The sequence below is a fragment of the Rutidosis leptorrhynchoides genome, chromosome 6 (assembly GCF_046630445.1).
Source record: "Rutidosis leptorrhynchoides isolate AG116_Rl617_1_P2 chromosome 6, CSIRO_AGI_Rlap_v1, whole genome shotgun sequence".
Classification (NCBI taxonomy): Eukaryota; Viridiplantae; Streptophyta; class Magnoliopsida; order Asterales; family Asteraceae; genus Rutidosis; species Rutidosis leptorrhynchoides.
In genome coordinates this window covers 309,137,053-309,158,432 of record NC_092338.1, presented here as the reverse complement: position 1 = coordinate 309,158,432, position 21,380 = coordinate 309,137,053, and the positions used below count along the sequence as shown (strand labels likewise).

At 34.0% G+C, this 21,380-nt stretch overlaps 2 protein-coding genes across 2 annotated transcripts; both read left to right on the top strand.

The window, feature by feature from the left end:
• The first annotated feature begins 10,843 nt into the window (after positions 1-10,843).
• On the top strand, positions 10,844-11,428 carry LOC139854638 (L10-interacting MYB domain-containing protein-like). Its single transcript, XM_071843932.1, has 2 exons — positions 10,844-11,182; positions 11,264-11,428. The coding sequence occupies exons 1-2, from the start codon at positions 10,844-10,846 to the stop codon at positions 11,426-11,428; spliced, it is 504 nt and encodes a 167-aa protein (XP_071700033.1).
• A 6,698-nt stretch (positions 11,429-18,126) lies between these two features.
• On the top strand, positions 18,127-21,002 carry LOC139853174 (mitochondrial import inner membrane translocase subunit PAM16 like 2-like). The gene is made up of 4 exons (XM_071842556.1): positions 18,127-18,251; positions 18,926-19,013; positions 20,005-20,138; positions 20,567-21,002. The coding sequence occupies exons 1-4, from the start codon at positions 18,249-18,251 to the stop codon at positions 20,693-20,695; spliced, it is 354 nt and encodes a 117-aa protein (XP_071698657.1). The 5' UTR covers positions 18,127-18,248; the 3' UTR covers positions 20,696-21,002.
• The last annotated feature ends 378 nt before the right edge of the window (positions 21,003-21,380 follow it).

Sequence of the window (21,380 nt, the reverse complement as noted above, 5' to 3'; positions counted from 1 at the left end):
CATGACTTGTTTCTGGACGTATGAATTACGTGTCTTTGTTGCCTTTGCTGAACGCCTTATTTATTAACTAGAATTATCTTCGCAACTACTTTGTATCAAAGTTTTATGTGCTATATTTCATGCTATATGTAAAATAGCGGTATTGTAAGTTTGCAAGTTATTGTATAAAGGTTTGAATATGATATATATTTTTTTTTTTTTTTTTTGTGATTAGTTTTTCATATAGAATTGTAGTAGTTGAAATGGTATGTTAGCTACTAAGTATGAACTTAACGGGTAGGTACTACCCGAATTAAAGAGTATAAAATGCTAATATGAAGAAAGAGCTTTTATAAATAAGTTCATATTACGCTACGAAATACTATTGACTACTCTTGATATTCTATATGATTAACTCGTTTCATTTGACTATTTTGAAGGAAATGACACCGACTACTCGACACACCTTCAATATGAGTGAAGAGGAATTTCGTGCCTTTCTTGCTTCAAACAGAGCCGCAGTACAGGCTGCGCTACATACCAACAATAACCTTGGATCTATCAGTACAGGAAATCGTGTAGGATGCACCTACAAAGAATTCACTGCCTGCAAACCTTTGGAATTTGATGGAACCGAAGGACCGATCGGATTGAAACGGTGGACCGAGAAGGTCGAATCGGTGTTTGCCATAAGTAAGTGTACTGAAGAGGACAAAGTGAAGTACGCTACGCATACCTTCACAGGTTCTGCGTTAACATGGTGGAATACCTATCTAGAGCAAGTGGGACAAGATGATGCCTACGCACTACCGTGGTCAGCATTCAAGCACTTGATGAACGAGAAGTACCATCCCAGAACCGAGGTCAATAAGCTCAAGACAGAACTTAGAGGGTTACGAACCCAAGGATTTGATATTACCACGTATGAAAGACGATTCACAGAATTGTGCCTATTGTGTCCGGGAGCGTTCAAAGATGAGGAAGAGAAGATCGACGCGTTTGTGAAAGGATTACCGGAAAGAATCCAAGAAGATATAAGTTCACACGAGCCTGCCTCCATACAAAAGGCATGTAGAATGGCTCACAAACTAGTGAACCAGATTGAGGAAAGAATTAAAGAACAGACGGCTGAAGAGGCCAATGTGAAGCAAGTCAAAAGAAAGTGGGAGGAAAACAGTGATAAGAATCACCAATACAACAACAGCAATTACAACAATAATCGCAACAACTATCCCAACAATCGCAACATCAATCGCAACTACAACAAATGGCCCAACAACAACAACAACAACAACAACAACAATAACAGCAACTACAACAATCATCCCAACAACAACAATCAGAAGCAGCTATGCCAAAGGTGTGAAAAGTATCACTCGGGGTTCTGCACCAAATTTTGCAACAAGTGTAAAAGAAATGGTCATAGCGCGGCGAAGTGTGAGGTCTACGGACCAGGGGTTAACAGAACGAAAGGAACAAATGGTGTCGGAACGAGTAATGGCAGAGCAAGTAGTGTCGGAGCAAGTTATGCCAATGTAGTTTGTTATAAATGTGGAAAACCGGGCCACATTATTAGAAATTGCCCGAATCAGGAGAACACGAATGGACAAGTCCGCGGAAGAGTTTTCAATATTAATGCGGCAGAGGCACAGGAAGACCCGGAGCTTGTTACGGGTACGTTTCTTATTGACAATAAATCTGCTTACGTTTTATTTGATTCGGGTGCGGATAGAACCTATATGAGTAGAGATTTTTGTGCTAAATTAAGTTGCCCATTGACGCCTTTGAATAGTAAATTTTTACTCGAATTAGCAAATGATAAATTAATTTCAGCAGATAATATATGTCGGAATCGAGAAATTAAACTGGTTAGCGAAACATTTAAGATTGACTTGATACCAGTAGAGTTAGGGAGTTTTGATGTGATAATCGGTATGGACTGGTTGAAAGAAGTGAAAGCAGAGATCGTTTGTTACAAAAATGCAATTCGCATTATACGAGAAAAAGGAAAACCCTTAATGGTGTACGGAGAAAAGGGCAACACGAAGCTACATCTTATTAGTAATTTGAAGGCACAAAAACTAATAAGAAAAGGTTGCTATGCTGTTCTAGCACACGTCGAGAAAGTAAAAACTGAAGAAAAGAGCATCAATGATGTTCCCGTCGCAAAAGGATTTCCCGATGTATTTTCGAAAGAATTACTGGGATTACCCCCACATCGATCCGTTAAATTTCAAATAGATCTTGTACCAGGAGCTGCACCAATAGCTCGTGCTCCTTACAGACTCGCACCCAGCGAGATGAAAGAACTGCAAAGTCAATTACAAGAACTTTTAGAACGTGGTTTCATTCGACTAAGCACATCACCGTGGGGAGCTCCTGTTTTGTTTGTCAAGAAGAAAGATGGTACATTCAGGTTGTGTATCGACTACCGAGAGTTGAACAAACTTACCATCAAGAACCGCTACCCAAAACCGAGAATCGACGACTTATTTGATCAACTACAAGGCTCGTCTGTTTATTCAAAGATTGACTTACGTTCCGGGTATCATCAAATGCGGGTGAAAGAAGATGATATTCCAAAGACTACTTTTAGGATGCGTTATGGTCATTACGAGTTTATGGTTATGTCGTTTGGATTGACTAACGCACCAGCTGTGTTCATGGACCTTATGAACCGAGTGTGTGGACCATACCTTGACAAGTTTGTCATTGTTTTCATTGATGACATACTTATTTACTTAAAGAATGACCAAGAACACGGTGAACATTTGAGAAAGGTGTTAGAAGTATTGAGGAAAGAATAATTGTACGCTAAGTTTTCAAAGTGTGCATTTTGGTTAGAAGAAGTTCAATTCCTCGATCACATAGTGAACAAAGAAGGTATTAAGGTGGATCCGGCAAAGATAGAAACTGTTGAAAAGTGGGAAACCCCGAAAACTCCGAAACACATACGCCAGTTTTTAGGACTAGCTGGTTACTACAGAAGGTTCATCCAAGACTTTTCCAGAATAGCAAAACCCTTGACTGCATTAACGCATAAAGGGAAGAAATTTGAATGGAAGGATGAACAAGAGAAAACGTTTCAGTTATTGAAGAAAAAGCTAACTACGGCACCTATATTGTCATTGCCTGAAGGGAATGATGATTTTGTGATTTATTGTAACGCATCAAAGCAAGGTCTCGGTTGTGTATTAATGCAAAGAACGAAGGTGATTGCTTATGCGTCTAGACAATTGAAGATTCACGAACAAAATTATACGACGCATGATTTGGAATTAGGCGCGGTTGTTTTTGCATTAAAGACTTGGAGGCACTACTTATATGGGGTCAAAAGTATTATATATACCGACCACAAAAGTCTTCAACACATATTTAATCAGAAACAACTGAATATGAGGCAGCGTAGGTGGATTGAATTGTTGAATGATTATGACTTTGAGATTCGTTACCACCCGGGGAAGGCAAATGTGGTAGCCGACGCCTTGAGCAGGAAGGACAGAGAACCCATTCGAGTAAAATCTATGAATATAATGATTCACAATAACCTTACTACTCAAATAAAGGAGGCGCAACAAGGAGTTTTAAAAGAGGGAAATTTAAAGGATGAAATACCCAAAGGATCGGAGAAGCATCTTAATATTCGGGAAGACGGAACTCGGTATAGGGCTGAAAGGATTTGGGTACCAAAATTTGGAGATATGAGAGAAATGGTACTTAGAGAAGCTCATAAAACCAGATACTCAATACATCCTGGAACGGGAAAGATGTACAAGGATCTCAAGAAACATTTTTGGTGGCCGAGTATGAAAGTCGATGTTGCTAAATACGTAGGAGAATGTTTGACGTGTTCTAAGGTTAAAGCTGAGCATCAGAAACCATCAGGTCTACTTCAACAACCCGAAATCCCGGAATGGAAATGGGAAAACATTACCATGGATTTCATCACTAAATTGCCAAGGACTGCAAGGGGTTTTGATACTATTTGGGTAATAGTTGATCGTCTCACCAAATCAGCACACTTCCTGCCAATAAGAGAAGATGACAAGATGGAGAAGTTAGCACGACTGTATTTGAAGGAAGTCATCTCCAGACATGGAATACCAATCTCTATTATCTCTGATAGGGATGACAGATTTATTTCAAGATTCTGGCAGACATTACAGCGAGCATTAGGAACTCGTCTAGACATGAGTACTGCCTATCATCCACAAACTGATGGGCAGAGCAAAAGGATGATACAAACGCTTGAAGACATGCTACGAGCATGTGTTATTGATTTCGGAAACAGTTGGGATCGACATCTACCGTTAGCAGAATTTTCCTACAACAACAGCTACCATTCAAGCATTGAGATGGCACCGTTTGAAGCACTTTATGGTAGAAAGTGCAGGTCTCTGATTTGTTGGAGTGAAGTGGGGAATATACAGATTACGGGTCCGGAGATAATACAAGAAACTACCGAGAAGATCATCCAAATTCAACAACGGTTGAAAACCGCCCAAAGTCGACAAAAGAGCTACGCTGACATTAAAAGAAAAGATATAGAATTTGAAATTGGAGAGATGGTCATGCTTAAAGTTGCACCTTGGAAAGGCGTTTTTCGATTTGGTAAACGAGGGAAATTAAATCCAAGGTATATTGGACCATTCAAGATTATTGATCGTGTCGGACCAGTAGCTTACCGACTTGAGTTACCTCAACAACTCGCGACTGTACATAACACTTTCCACGTCTCGAATTTAAAGAAATGTTTTGCTAAAGAAGATCTCACTATTCCGTTAGATGAAATCCAAATCAACGAAAAACTTCAATTTATCGAAGAACCCGTCGAAATAATGGATCGTGAGGTTAAAAGACTTAAGCAAAACAAGATACCAATTGTTAAGGTTCGATGGAATGCTCGTAGAGGACCCGAGTTCACCTGGGAACGAGAAGATCAGATAAAGAAGAAATACCCGCACTTATTTCCAGAAGATACGTCAACACCTCCAACTGCTTAAAATTTCGGGACGAAATTTATTTAACGGGTAGGTACTGTAGTGACCCGAACTTTTCCATGTTTATATATGTTAAATGAAATTGTTATTTACATGATTAAGTATTTCCAACATGTTAAGCAATCAAACTTGTTAAGACTTGATTAATTGAAATAGGTTTCATATAGACAATTGACCACCTAAGTTGACCGGTGATTCACGAACGTTAAAACTTGTAAAAACTATATGATGACATATATATGGTTATATATATAGTTAACATTATATTATGATAAGTAAACATATCATTAAGTATATTAATAATGAACTACATATGTAAAAACAAGACTACTAACTTAATGATTTTGAAACGAGACATATATGTAACGATTATCGTTGTAACGACATTTAATGTTTATATATCATATTAAGAGATATTTGTACATCATAATATCATGATAATATAATAATTTAAAATCTCTTTTGATATTATAAACATTGGGTTAACAACATTTAACAAGATCGTTAACCTAAAGGTTTCAAAACAACACTTACATGTAACGACTAACGATGACTTAACGACTCAGTTAAAATGTATATACATGTAGTGTTTTAATATGTATTCATACAATTTTGAAAGACTTCAAGACACCTATCAAAATACTTCTACTTAACAAAAATGCTTACAATTACATCCTCGTTCAGTTTCATCAACAATTCTACTCGTATGCACCCGTATTCGTACTCGTACAATACACAGCTTTTAGATGTATGTACTATTGGTATATACACTCCAATGATCAGCTCTTAGCAGCCCATGTGAGTCACATAACATATTTGGGAACCATCATTTGGAAACTAGCATGAAATATCTCATAAAATTACAAAAATATGAGTAATCATTCATGACTTATTTACATGAAAACAAAATTACATATCCTTTATATCTAATCCATACACCAACGACCAAAAACACCTACAAACACTTTCATTCTTCAATTTTCTTCATCTAATTGATCTCTCTCAAGTTCTATCTTCAAGTTCTAAGTATTCTTCATAAATTCCAAAAGTTCTAGTTTCATAAAATCAAGAATACTTCCAAGATTGCAAGTTTACTTCCAAGTTTTCTAAATCCATTCCAAGTAATAATACAAGATCAAGAAACCTTTGTTACTTACAGTAGGTTATCTTTCTAATACAAGGTAATAATCATATTCAAACTTTAATTCAATTTCTATAACTATAACAATCTTATTTCGAGTGGAAATCTTACTTGAAATTGTTTTATTGTCATGATTCTGCTTCAAGAACTTTCAAGCCATCCAAGGATCCTTTGAAGCTAGATCTATTTTTCTCATTTCTAGTAGGTTTATCCAAGGAACTTGAGGTAGTAATGATGTTCATAACATCATTCAATTCATACATATAAAGCTATCTTATTCGAAGGTTTAAACTTGTAATCACTAGAACATAGTTTAGTTAATTCTAAACTTGTTCGCAAATAAAAGTTAATCCTTCTAACTTGACTTTTAAAATCAACTAAACACATGTTCTATATCTATATGATATGCTAACTTAATGATTTAAAACCTGAAAACACGAAAAACACCGTAAAACCGGATTTACGCCGTCGTAGTAACACCGCGGGCTGTTTTGGATTAGTTAATTAAAAACTATGATAAACTTTGATTTAAAAGTTGTTATTCTGGTAAAATGATTTTTATTATGAACATGAAACTATATCCAAAAATTATGGTTAAACTCAAAGTGGAAGTATGTTTTCTAAAATGGTCATCTAGACGTCGTTCTTTCGACTGAAATGACTACCTTTACAAAAACGACTTGTAACTTATGTTTCTGACTATAAACCTATACATTTTATGTTTAGATTCATAAAATAGAGTTCAATATGAAACCATAGCAATTTGATTCACTCAAAACGGATTTAAAATGAAGAAGTTATGGGTAAAACAAGATTGGATAATTTTTCTCATTTTAGCTACGTGAAAATTGGTAACAAATCTATTCCAACCATAACTTAATTAACTTGTATTGTATATTATGTAATCTTGAGATACCATAGACAACTATACAATGTTTCGACCTATCATGTCGACACATCTATATATATTTCGGAACAACCATAGACACTCTATATGTGAATGTTGGAGTTAGCTATACAGGGTTGAGGTTGATTCCAAAATATATGTAGTTTGAGTTGTGATAAATACTGAGATACGTATACACTGGGTCGTGGATTGATTCAAGATAATATTTATCGATTTATTTCTGTACATCTAACTGTGGACAACTAGTTGTAGGTTACTAACGAGGACAGCTGACTTAATAAACTTAAAACATCAAAATATATTAAAAGTGTTGTAAATATATTTTGAACATATTTTGATATATATGTATATATTGTTATAGGTTCGTGAATCAACCAGTGGCCAAGTCTTACTTCCCGACGAAGTAAAAATCTGTGAAAGTGAGTTATAGTCCCACTTTTAAAATCTAATATTTTTGGGATGAGAATACATGCAAGTTTTATAAATGATTTACAAAATAGACACAAGTACGTGAAACTACATTCTATGGTTGAATTATCGAAATCGAATATGCCCCTTTTTATTAAGTCTGGTAATCTAAGAATTAGGGAACAGACACCCTAATTGACACGAATCCTAAAGATAGATCTATTGGGCCTAACAAACCCCATCCAAAGTACCGAATGCTTTAGTACTTCGAAATTTATATCATATCCGAAAGGGTGTCCCGGAATGATGGGGATATTCTTATATATGCATCTTGTTAATGTCGGTTACCAGGTGTTCACCATATGAATGATTTTTATCTCTATGTATGGGATGTGTATTGAAATATGAAATCTTGTGGTCTATTGTTACGATTTGATATATATAGGTTAAACCTATAACTCACCAACATTTTTGTTGACGTTTAAAGCATGTTTATTCTCAGGTGAATACTAAGAGCTTCCGCTGTTGCATACTAAAATAAGGACAAGATTTGGAGTCCATGTTTGTATGATATTGTGTAAAAACTGCATTCAAGAAACTGATTTCGATGTAACATATTTGTATTGTAAACCATTATGTAATGGTCGTGTGTAAACAGGATATTTTAGATTATCATTATTTGATAATCTACGTAAAGCTTTTTAAACCTTTATTTATAAAATAAAGGTTATGGTTTGTTTTAAAAATGAATGCAGTCTTTGAAAAACGTCTCATATAGAGGTCAAAACCTCGCAACGAAATCAATTAATATGGAACATTTTTAATCAATAAGAACGGGACATTTCATATAACGTCTCAAGTGGTTTTGGCTTGAGCGTAGCAATTCCTTGTTTTGTTGGAAACTTTACCAATCCATGAATTGTTGACAGTATAGCCCTGAACCTTTGGAGCGATATACTTCCCAATATGGCGTTGTATCTCGAATGTAAACGCACAATGCATAACTCGGCGTCTTCAGTGTGTGTCTTAAGTTTGTCCTTGTCGTCTCTTAACTATAACTTTAGATCCAAAGTTCCTTTTGGCCACGTCGATTCTCTTGAGAACCCTAAGAGGACCATGGCTGAAGGTTTGATAGTTTGGCTGACGGATTCCGGTAACTATCTGAACTAATGTTCGTACATAATATCCATGCTACTTCCCGTGTCCATATGCAAAAGTCTTATCTCGTACCCTGACTCGGGTAGGTATCCTTGTACCACGATTGGCGCGCAAGAAGTTTTGATTAGTCGGATGGCAGGGAAGGACAATTCTGCCTTTTCACCTTCGCTTATCTGACTGGCTTTGCGCTTTCCATCCCTCCGCGGAAGGATACTTGTCATGTCGGTACCGCCCTTTCTCGCTTGTTAATAGTGCACGACTAAGACTAAAACAGAGAGAACTAGCGAATGTTATAACCAAAAAAGTAAAAACATTTATCAAACCTTTTAACTCCGTTATCCCACGGATAGTGCCATTTGATCAAGCATAAAATGATCCATGGGGTTCGGTCTACACTTGATCAACAAATCAGGGGGATTTAAGGGCCTCTGAGTTTAACTCTCCGGTCCAGAGTACCATGAATACCTTGTTATGAGATGATGATCTCAGAAGGGGTGGTTAAATGTTTCCTACCATCGTACAGGTTAGCCGGAATCGATGGCTCGGTGATGGCGTTAGAATTTATGTTCAACGAATGTTACCTCAATCCGTGGGTTGGATGCTATATGTATTCTGGTAACGCGGGTGGATGAGAGATTAACAGATTTCTAAACGTGATAAACATTTGATTGTGTGTCTTGAGTAAGAGTTGTAGGATGAAGATGGTGATTCTATAAGATTGGGTTGTATTATGTTTATATATAGGTGGATGCCATTGTCTTTTAATGCCACGTAAGGAGACAAAAGACACGTACTAGTGCCATGATGTATTTTTTGGCCGGATAAAGTGACATAAGCTTGTGGTCCCTGTTGTATCGTGCTGCTAACCAGTTTCTGCCATTCGTATGAAATGTGGATCCTACCGGCCACACGTAATGCTCTTTGTCTTATTAAATACATACTTGTTCTTGTATGCGCCCGCCGAGTTTGCTCCGTGTTATTCGCGTGATGATGATTATACCGTGCACAACCTGCCTTAGGTTGTTTTGTTCTATTCGTCTTACACTAGTAATTCAGCGCTGTAACCACGTTCTTGCCATGTGTGATGCGTGCATAGCGCTTGTGCGGTTATGCGTATCATCACTGACAAATTCAAGTGAGGTTTGAGATTAAGATGAAAAAGATGAACTGGGAGTTGTTAGTTCGTTGGACAAAATGTTAGCATACATTTGCCAAACATTCGAGTTTGGGTTTGCTATTGATGAGGGAGAATGTGGTTTGTATTTATAAAAAGTGAGAGAAAAGATAGATGAAAGTGAGAATGTGGTTTGTATTTTTAGTTGAAAATGTGTGAAGTTATTATTATTCAAGTTATATATATTTAATTTTTGAAAACTATCTTCTTTTATTTGTAATTTTTTTTATTCGGTTGAGAAGGTCAAATGTACCAGCATCTAATCAAACGCCAACACGTGGCCTTACACCTCGAACTCCTTCCGTGCCGCTGGCTAGCACGCCACAACACGCCACGCCATAGACGCGTCGAGAAAAAAACAAGTTCAACACGCGCGTTGAAATGAGTCTTAGGGTGTGTTTGTTTGCTGCTGAACTGGATCATTCAGCACTGAGTGCTGAATCGGTAAGCATTCAGCGCGTTTGATATCCACATCTGAACGAGGGGTTGGTGCTGAACGAGGAAAAAAGGGCGCTGAACCATTTGCCTTCTAGGCCCTCTCTAAACCGTTCAGTAATACACTTTTTTCTTTAATACCCTTTCCCTTCCCAATATATTTTCCAGTCTCTTCCTCTTCTCTTCCATCTTCTTCACAAGATTTCATTGAACTATTAATTCTTCATCAGGTAATTCTTTCATCTATTATAATCTTCAACTTTGAAACCCTAATTTTTTTCCCCTCTTTTACAATATATAGATATATAATATACAGCGAGATTGAAATTTTTGCATATATACACGTTGATTCTTAATTTGTGAATATATGTTGGTTGATTCTTTTATTATCTTGTATATGCTTTTTAGCAATATTTTATTCACTTATATCCTAGCTACCTGATATGAGATATAATTTGCTGCAATTTTTTTTATTGATTTACAGTAAGGCCTTTTGAATTTATACTAACCTAATACTCCGTATGTATGAGATATCATTTGGATTGTTAATTCATAGTAAGACAATTAATTTTATTGATTGTTAATTTTATAAGAAAGTTAGGTTTTAGTCCATATTTTTTTTGGGATTTCCTAATTTAGTTATGGATCAAGTTGGTGATTCTTTGAAATTAAAAAAGGGTAGGCTGAACTGGAAACATGATGGTTTAGAGAAAACTTTTCTTGAAGCTTGTATTCACGAGATTGTTAATGATGGACGAGAAGGAAATAGCCTTAAGATGCGTTCATGGAAAAACGTTGCAGAAAAGCTTAAAGAAGAACATGGTTTTATTGCGGATCAACGACAAATGAAGAACCGTTTTGACTATCTTAAAGGAAAGTTTAACGTGTGGACAAAGTTACACAACAAAACTGGAAATGTCTATGACCCAGTAACAAAGAAGTTCAATCTTACAAAAGAAGAATGGGAGATAGAGATAAAGGTTGAATTTTGTAGTATATAGTTACGAATTAGTTTTCTAAATTACACATATATACTTATATATAAATATATTTTTAAACAGTTGAACAAGTATGCGGAACCCCTAAAGAATGCACCTTTGTTGTATCCCGATCTCTGTGCTCAACTATTTGATGGAGCAACTGTTACCGGGCTTGATGGTTGGGGACCGGCATCTACCTTACCTCATCCACAAGAAGCTCATGATGATCTCGAAATAAATGAGTAACCACTGATTTCAACAAAAGAACCAAATGCTATGTCACAAGAGTGTTCCTCAACTCGCTCTCCAACTCAAAGCAAAAAAAGAAAAAGGAAAGATGTCAATCATAACATCATGGTTGTTGCCGAAGATATATCTAATATCGCAAATATGATGATGGAGAAACATAAAGGAGATGACATGAGTGCTTGCATTGACAAATTGGAGAAACTTGGTTGGGAACCAAACAATCCAATGTATGAGACTGCACTATTACTTTTTGGTGAAAGTGCTGACTTTAGGAAACTTTGGTTGGTACTAAAGCCTGAAAGCTGTGAAAGTTGGATTAGAAATGCTGGAAAAAAGTATGGGTTGTTGACTTTTTGGTTCGATTAGATTAGTTGGATTATGAATGATGCACTACTACCTTTTGATTATCTGTTATGAACCTATTATGGGTTTTTGTTTTGTGTTAGAAACTTGGATAACTGATGTACTATTTTGGTGATGTACTCTTTTGGTAATTATGTTAAGTTCTATGTAAAAACTTTTTTGGGTAATTGTTTGAGAACTTTATATGCATCAGTAATCATCTAGTTTCTATCTTGGGTATTATTTTACATCCTTTATGTTCTTGCATATAAAACAAAATAAGTTGGTAGGTGCACTAAAATTGAAACAAGTTATGAAACAGGTTGTTATCTCTAATATTTTGTGTAATGTATATGCTTATGAAACAGGTAATTAATGGATTTGGAAGACGAACTTGTGCTTATGCTCATTATATGTTGGTATTGGATGATAAATAATTTACAAAGAATTGAAAGGATTAGAGATAACACTTCGGCATTGAGTGGGCATGCTTATACTCAAGAATTATTAACCGGATCAAATACACAATGTCATGAAATGATGCGTCTTTCTCGTGATGCATATGTGTTGTTATGCAACCATTTTAAACAAAAAAATTGGTTGACAAGTAGTAGGACCATAAGTGTTGAAGAGAAGATGGCAATGTTTTTGATAACTTTAGGTCACAATGAAAGTTCTCGAGCGATTAAACGGAGATTCCAACACTCTACACAAACTATTCACAAATGTTTCCATGAAGTACGGCGTGCAATGATGAAATTTGCAAGGGAAATTATAGTGCCAACTTCCTCAGAAGCAACAACGAATATGTCACAACGCAATAGAAATCTAAGAGAAAAACTTTCGGTATGCCCTTTTTTATAACCTTAAACATCGTTAAATAAATTCTTATTATTTTTGTCTTTACAAAGGGGGGTGGTAGGTGCATTGGACGGAACACTTATACATGCAGTTGTACCACATAATCAACAAACTCGTTATAGAGGTAGAGGAAAAGGTGAATGTTATCAAAATGTATTGGGAATATGTGATTTTGATATGATATTTACATTCGTCTGGGCCGGATGGGAGGGCATAGCACATGATGCTAGAGTTTTAACGGAAGTAGCTTATAACCCAACGTCTGGCTTTCCATTTCCTCCGCCAGGTACAATCGTTCTTCATTAACGTTAATTAATATATACACGTTGATGCTATATATATTTATCTATTTGGTTATAAATAATATAGATAAATATTATCTTTGTGATGCCGCCTACTCCAACACCCGTGGATTTTTGACTCCGTATCGCAATACAAGATATTGGTTAGCGGATTTTGGGCGTCGATGAGCCATAAATAAAGAAGAAAAGTTCAACCATGTTCATGCACAACTTAGAAATGTAATTGAGCGTGCGTATTGTAGTGACCCGGAGATTTCCGACTAAATCTAAACTTAATCTTTATATGATTTCGACACGATAAGCAAAGTATGTAGAATTGAGTCTAGAAAATTTTGGAACAATGTACATATATTCAATTGACCTTCGACCATTTACGACGATTCACGAACAATTCTTTGTAAATATATATATATATATATATATATATATATATATATATATATATATATATATATATATATATATATATATATATATATATATATATATGAATTCAATACCTAAATAATATTATATATTGTAATCAATAAATGTTAAAGATTCAATATATTATAATTAGTAAATATGATATAATTAATAAATTATATTATATTAAATGTAATTACAAATTAATTATGAATTAAATAAATTACTAGTTATTATTTTCTGTAAAATCATAATTCGTATTATTATGTTTACCATTGCTATTATCAACTAGTATTAATATTATTATGATAAAGATATAAATATGAAATTTGATATATATAAATATCATTATCAATACTAAAATAACTTGTGTTATTATCATTATCATTATCATTATTGTTAAGTTTATTAAAAATTCCTATTTTTATGACTTATTACTTTTAGTATTAATATTATTATTAATATTAATTGTATTTAGATTATTATTAATATAATTATTAATTATTAACTTTAAATTATAAAAGAAAAAGAAAGATCATTGTGTACTATTAGAATCACTTTCAGTTGCCCATCCCAATCAACACTGTAATTGATTTTTGTTTTGTATCTAAACTGGAATCACAAATCAGTCTTAGGTCAATATCAGACTTTTTGCATTTTGTTCTTGTCTACAACTTCTCATCCGTCGACTTCAGGTTCCAAGACAACACAGAAGAGTCCAACAAATTGTTACACATCGTTGTCTTATTTTTATTTTTTTATTTCCTTCTGACTTCGTATCTGTGGGAGATTGAGTGTCGATACCCATTTGCTAATTATATTAGTCAATTACCTCGAATTATTGAAGAGTTATTCTATCATCCATTATCATTATCAATCACATTATATTAGACAGCTGCTGCAAATTAGTTTCTGTTTCAGCTCATTACCACACCTCTCATCACCATTCCACAACTATCATCTAACACCAATTAAAACACAACCATGACACCACAAATGTTGTTACTACTAATACTTGTTTCATTTTCTGTGGAGTCCGGTTCAACTACTACAAGGTACGAGTGACATGAGCTACTATCTACTTCTATTACCTTTCTGTTTTCATGTTACAAACCATCGCTATCCATCAACAACACCATGTTAGGTAACCATCACCACCGGAAGTCACCACAACCTTGCTACCATGTTTATGTTCCGTATTGAACATAAACCCACCACCTTTTATGATCAAAACCCACCTCATCCGTCACTCTCACAACTCATCAAAAACCATCATTACCTTAGAACCCCATCTTGCAGCTGCATACGATATGCTTTTGTTTCTAAACATTATTTTTTTTTGTTTGAATTGATAACCAAACCACACTCATAAACACCTTTAAACCACTACTCCTGCTCGCTGTTTTCTACTGCTACTGCAGCTTCTATTTACAACCATCACCATCACCTTTTATACGTCGAATACTGCTGCAAAAACTACTTCTGTTTCTGTTCGAAAAACTCAACCAAAACCACCAAACAAACTGCTACTATTTTTGTTTTTTTTTTTATCGAGTGAAAGCCACTCAATACAATTATAAGATGGAATACTTTTAATATAATGCAGTGTAGAAAATGATATAATGGGTATTTTATATCACAACGTGTTACTAGCTAGGAGTTGAAGTGAAGACCCACACATTGAATAGAAAAGTGATACATGGGCCGCTGTATAGTCTAAAAGATGGGATCCAAGAATGAACACGTTAGCAACATACAATTTGAATTATTTTAACAATGCAAAGATTATGTATATTTTAAAACAAACCGTGTCACTTTCCTTGTTATGATGAGGGTTACCCAATCTAATGCTTTTCCTCTTCTCTAGTCCCACCATTACAACCAACACAAGTAAGTTATTTCAATTCCATGGGAAGGTTTCTGTGGGTCACGACATTGATCAAAAGAAGGGAGTAGGTCGACATTTGAATATGATACAATTTAAAATGTATCAACTTGTGAAGGTGCATATTAGTAGGTAACTTTTAGTGGGACAATTACAAGTGGGATTAGACACAAAGTAGTCAATCCATGTTGTAAAGTGACGAGTGGGGATATGTCTTTTACGGGTTCCATAAACTCAATTGATACTGTGAACCGTAGTGATAATAATTGATGATGAAAGATGATGGTCATGATGAGATAATCATGATATGGTGTGAGATGATAATGGTGATGATAGATAGATGATTTGATGATAATGAATAAGATAAAAGTGATGAGAGAGGAGGATGAATAACTGAATGAATCAAAGGAATTAAATTCGTATGATGGCTGTTGTATTCGTGGCCTCCTCTATTTTTTTTATAAACCGAAACAACCCTTTCTGATTCGAAATTGGGCTTAGCTAATTGCTAAAGCGGGCTACAAGTTATTTAACAGTTGGGCCGAGTAGTTGATTACATTGTTGGGCCAAGATATGTTTTTCAGTCGGGCCGAAATAATAAGTTATATATATATATATTTTTGGGGCATTTAAAATAGAAAAAGAGTTATAGAGGGATGGTTAGGAGAGTGTCGGGGTTTAAGCGAGAGGTCATGAGTTCGAGCTCGGGCAGAGACACTTTATGCTCCTTATTTTTTGAAGCTTTTTCTTGAGGTAGCTATTATTAATATTATTATAAAATTATTATTATTATAATTATTATTATTATTACCTAATTATTATTATTATTTTCATTATCAATATCATTATTACTATAACAAATAAATACTTTTATGAAATTATATATATAATAAAATAATTATGTATGAAAATATTAATTCTAATACATTATAGTATATAATCATATATATATAAACTTTAATACATTATATAATATTTTAATTAAAACACTTTAATATGTATCTAATATATAAGTGTTAAATATTTATTTAAAATATATAATTAGATGTAACTAAGTTATTTATTAAAATATAAACTTGTTAATTGCTATTATGTGTGTTAATATAAATACTTGATATAGGTTCGTGAATCCGAGGCCAACCCTATACTTGTTCACTATCGTCATATGTATTTTTACTACAAAATACATTAGGTGAGTTCATTTGATTCCCTTTTACTCTTTACATTTTTGGGACTGAGAATACATGCGCTGTTTTTACAACTGCTTTATTAAATGCTTTTGAAATATATTTTGAACTGCGAATACATGAAATGCTTTTATAAATATTTGACGAGATAGACACAAGCAAAACATTCCCCGAATGAATTATTATACAGACAGAAGTTCTGTGGATTATTATTGAATTATGTGGACATGATAATTGCCACCATTGAATTATGTGGACATGATAATTGCCACCGTTGAATTATGTGGACATGATAATTGCCACCGTTGAATTATGTGGACATGATAAGTGCCACCAATTGATATGAATGTTATGTATCGAGAGAATGATTTTATACACAGGTTATGTGTATGTTATTTTTGTGCACGAAATATGTATACGGTTACTAAGATTTATGAAAGATGATTTCGTACACGAGAAAGGTGTACTGTATTTAAAAGATATCGCATGTACATTACAGGTGGGTATAGGATTCGGGCACATTTGTACCATGCAGGATTTAAATCTTGTGGTCTATCAAAATGTTGAATTTTATTGTTTTAAGATAAACCTATGAACTCACCAACCTTTTGGTTGACACTTGAAAGCATGTTTATTCTCAGGTACGAAAGAAATCTTCCGCTGTGCAATTGCTCATTTTAGAGATATTACTTGGAGTCATTCATGACATATTTCAAAAGACGTTGCATTCGAGTCATTGAGTTCATCAAGATTATTATCAAGTCATTTATAGTTTGATATATTAGGAAATGGTATGCATGACGTCAAATTTTGATGTAATGAAAGTTTGTCTTTTAAAAACGAATGCAAAGTTTGTAAAATGTATCATAAAGAGGTCAAGTACCTCGCGATGTAACCAAATGTAATGTATTCGTCCGGATGGATTAGGACGGGTTCTTTCACGTATGGTGCTTTAAAGAAAAGATTTCGAATTTTACGAGATATGGCTCCTTATCCTTTTCCAATACAAAGGGACGTTGTGATCGCGTGTTTTGCGATTCATAATTTTATTAGAAAATACAACATTTATGATGAAGTGTTTCCAGAATTTGAGGATGATGAGGAACCATCCGAAGAAAATGAGCAACAAAATATGCAAGGAGTTGAATGGGGTTCCTAAGGCACTCAATTTATGAACAATCTACATGATGAAATTGCTAATCAACTCTTTTCAAATGAACAAATCGTTAACAATTAGATGTCGTTTGTCCTTTTTTTTCTTTCTATGAATGAATGTTAAGATATCAATATGATTTTGGTGATTTTAAGATGTTTTATTTATATTTTATTTTAACTTATATGTGTTGTATTTTATTTAAAGTTTCTATATTTAATTCAGTTCAGAACAGATCAAAATTTTTTTATTATTCAGCACTAATAATACATAAGGTTAAAATTGTAATTTTATTTCATTCAGAGTGTTGATTCAGAATACATATCAAACAATGAATTTTCATTCAGAAGCATACTGATTCAGAGCTTCTGAACCATTCAGAGCTCTGAATCGTTCAGTGCTAAATCATTCAGTTTTATCAAACGCACCCTTAGTTGCTTAAGGGAGAGCTAAAGGGTGCACGCCTTATTAATGGAGAAACAAAATTTAAAGGACCGAATCAGACACAAACATATTCTTATATAAACCTTTGGATTTATTTATCTAATACGTCCGCCTTTCCCAAAATCCATCATTCTGATATTCCCTTAAACGCAAATAAAACCCTAATTTCACTTCCGACGAAATCTCATAGAATCATCAAATTTCAGAGATCGCTGATCGGTACCCTTAAATTATCCCCATGGTATGTTATGATTTCAGATTATCTATTTTAATTATAATTATATGTACCTCGTTTCGTAGCTGCTCATATGAAAAACATAGCGGAAACATTCAACGCATATAAATGATTTTTTGTATGCCGTTACATGAAATTGAAGCTTTCATTGCATCTATTATGAGGTTTAATTTATTTAATTTGTTTCAATCTTGGTTATTATAAACACCGCTAACCCGATCTTGGCTGTTAAGGCAGATGTGCTTGATTTTTGATTTGAAATTATATATATATATACATATATATATATATATATATATATATATATATATATATATATATATATATTATATATATATATATATATATATATATATATATATATATATATTTAATTGGTATTTGAATTGAAAGTATTTGTAGGTTGTCTATGAATTGCATAGCATAGCTCTTGAGCCTTTCAAATATAATAATTGTACATAGTTAATGTATTAAAATGCATTACTGTTTTTTTGGTTCTTACAATTTATCTTGTTAGGCTTTAAAAAAATTATCTTGTTATGTTTAAGCAGCTATAAGTTTTAAGAATCTATGATTATTTTTAACTTTTGTTTAGTTAATTTACAGTTTACGATGGGCAGAAAGTACATTATGTTTCTTCTTGTGAGTTTTGAAATCTTTACTTCATCATTCTTTTGCAGGCGGCTAAAATTCTTGCAAATTTGATTATAATGGGCGGTGGAATATTAGTTAGGGGAATGGTTCAAGCATATCGCCAGGCCCTTCAGAGTAAGTTTCTCATATACTCCTAATATTTTCTAACTTCGTTTTTCATTTAGTAATATATACAAAATAAAAAAGATGATACAACTATATAGGAACTTTGACATGCCATCAGGAGATATCATCTTCTGTATTTTGGGCATGTTTGGCATGGAGCTTTTTACAGCTTTTAGCTTATAGCTTTTATGAAAAGGCTCCTATCTAATTAAAAGCTCCGTTTGGTTATAAGAGCTTAAAGCTTTTAGATGGATGGAAAAAGCTAAAAACTGATAGAACCGGCATTTGAGAAAAAGCTCATAGCTTTTTGTCATTTTAGTTCCAACTACTCTATCAAATAACTAACTACATATAAAAAGCTAACCGCTACCAGCTGCCCGCTAACAATTACAAGTTACAAGCTATCAACTACAAGATACCAGCTACCAACTAGTTTTGCCAAACATACCCTATTGTGGGTTATTTTCATTCATAATTAGGATTTGGTATGTGATCTGTAGCTTTGAAGATTATTACACCAAGTTATGGGCTTAGCGGCTTATGTGTGGTTTTAGAGTTAAAATGAAAATTATTAATGAACTGTAATAGCGTTGTATTACTGTGGTGCTCTTTACATTGAAAAGTTTTAAATCATAAAAAAAAAAACTGTTATCAGAGTATTATCTAAAATGTGTCTCTGTCTTATATTTTCTCATTTGCTTTGCTGCTGAGCTGATGGATATTTGTTACATCTAGAGTAAATGTTGCTATGAGTGTGATATATACTTGTTGGGCCGATCTGTATGACCTCACACAAAGCATCATTACCTTTTCTCTGTAAATTTTATATATATGCTTGCATATGCATTACAAAAAAGGAGTTTCCTTTAAGGTATAAGCACATCTGATTGGGGCTTACTTAGGCGGCAAATATATTATTATCAGCTTATCAATCTAAATTATTTTGTTTCAGTTATTTTTTGTAAGTTTTTTTTATTTACTTTTGGAGCCAAATCTGCAGACGCTTCAAAAACAGGTGTAGCTAATGAAACATTACAGAATGCTGTACGTAGAGGTAGCAAAGCTATGACTGAACAGGAGGCCAGACAAATTCTCGGTGTAAGCGAGCAGTCATCTTGGGAGGAAATTGCAAAGGTTCGAACTTATTCTTGAATTTCAGAGGTTTCTTAGTGGATTTGTAATGTGGATTTGTAATGGGTATAACATGTTATTATTTGGTGTGAGTTGAAATGGGTTGGCCAGAAACTATTTTTTTTTCTTTCTTCGTTCTTCTTTATTTGTTTTGTAACAGAGTGCTAACAGAAAAACTATAAGAAACATTTTTAATTAATTAACTGGTTTTGGAGCTTTTGTGTGTGAATACACTTGGGTTGACTTTCGGCCTGTATGTTTATTGACCCACATGTTTTTTTAGCTAAATATCTTAGCTTAACTTGTTTGACTAGTTGGAGGTAGAGAGTTGATGTTGTGACATGTTATATAAGGTATGTACAATGTACATTATATCTGAAAACATTTCAAATGTTTAGTAACTAACTGACTATTTGTCGAACGTTGTACAGAAATATGATACTTTATTTGAGCGGAATGCTACAAGCGGGAGTTTTTATCTGCAGTCAAAAGTTCATAGGGCCAAGGAATGTTTGGAGACGGTGTATAAGAAAGATCAACCCGGCGATCCTGTAGGTTAACTTTGATTTCTTTTACCTGAAAACATTTGTATATTAGGAGTCTGGATAGATGATTAAGAGAAAGATCAAATTTTGTATTCTTGAATCTTGTATGTAGGCCATTATTGGCCTTCATCATGTGTTGTGTTACCATCTTTAACAGACTACATCACTAGACTCTGAAGAAGTTAGTTTGATATTATGGTTTGTTAGAGACAGTTACGTTGAACCTTTATTATTATACCCAATATATCAATATATATGTAATATACACACTATGTGATGTAAATGTATTGAATATTGAATATTTGTATAGACAAAATTTCATTCCTCGTCCCTGAACTTTACATCGATTTTGACTCCCTGTCCTTTTTCTTTTTTTTGTGCACTCCTCGTCCCTAAACTATTAAAAGGGTACATCTCTCGTCCCTCTGTCTAATTTCTGTCAAAACCTGCCGTTACCCCCTATCACGTGCAGAGCATGTGGGGGTAAAAAGGTCATTAAACTAGAAGGACGAGGAGCGTAATTTTGTCTTCTTCTTCAATATTCAAATTAATCCCAAAATCATAAACCTTAATAAAATTAATTTTATTCCTCTTCTTCAATAAAACTTAAATCTAACACACACAAAAATTATCAAATAGAAACACAAATTCATTCCAGAAACCATGCAATCCAGAATTCGTCCGTTTGTTTACTCCCTAA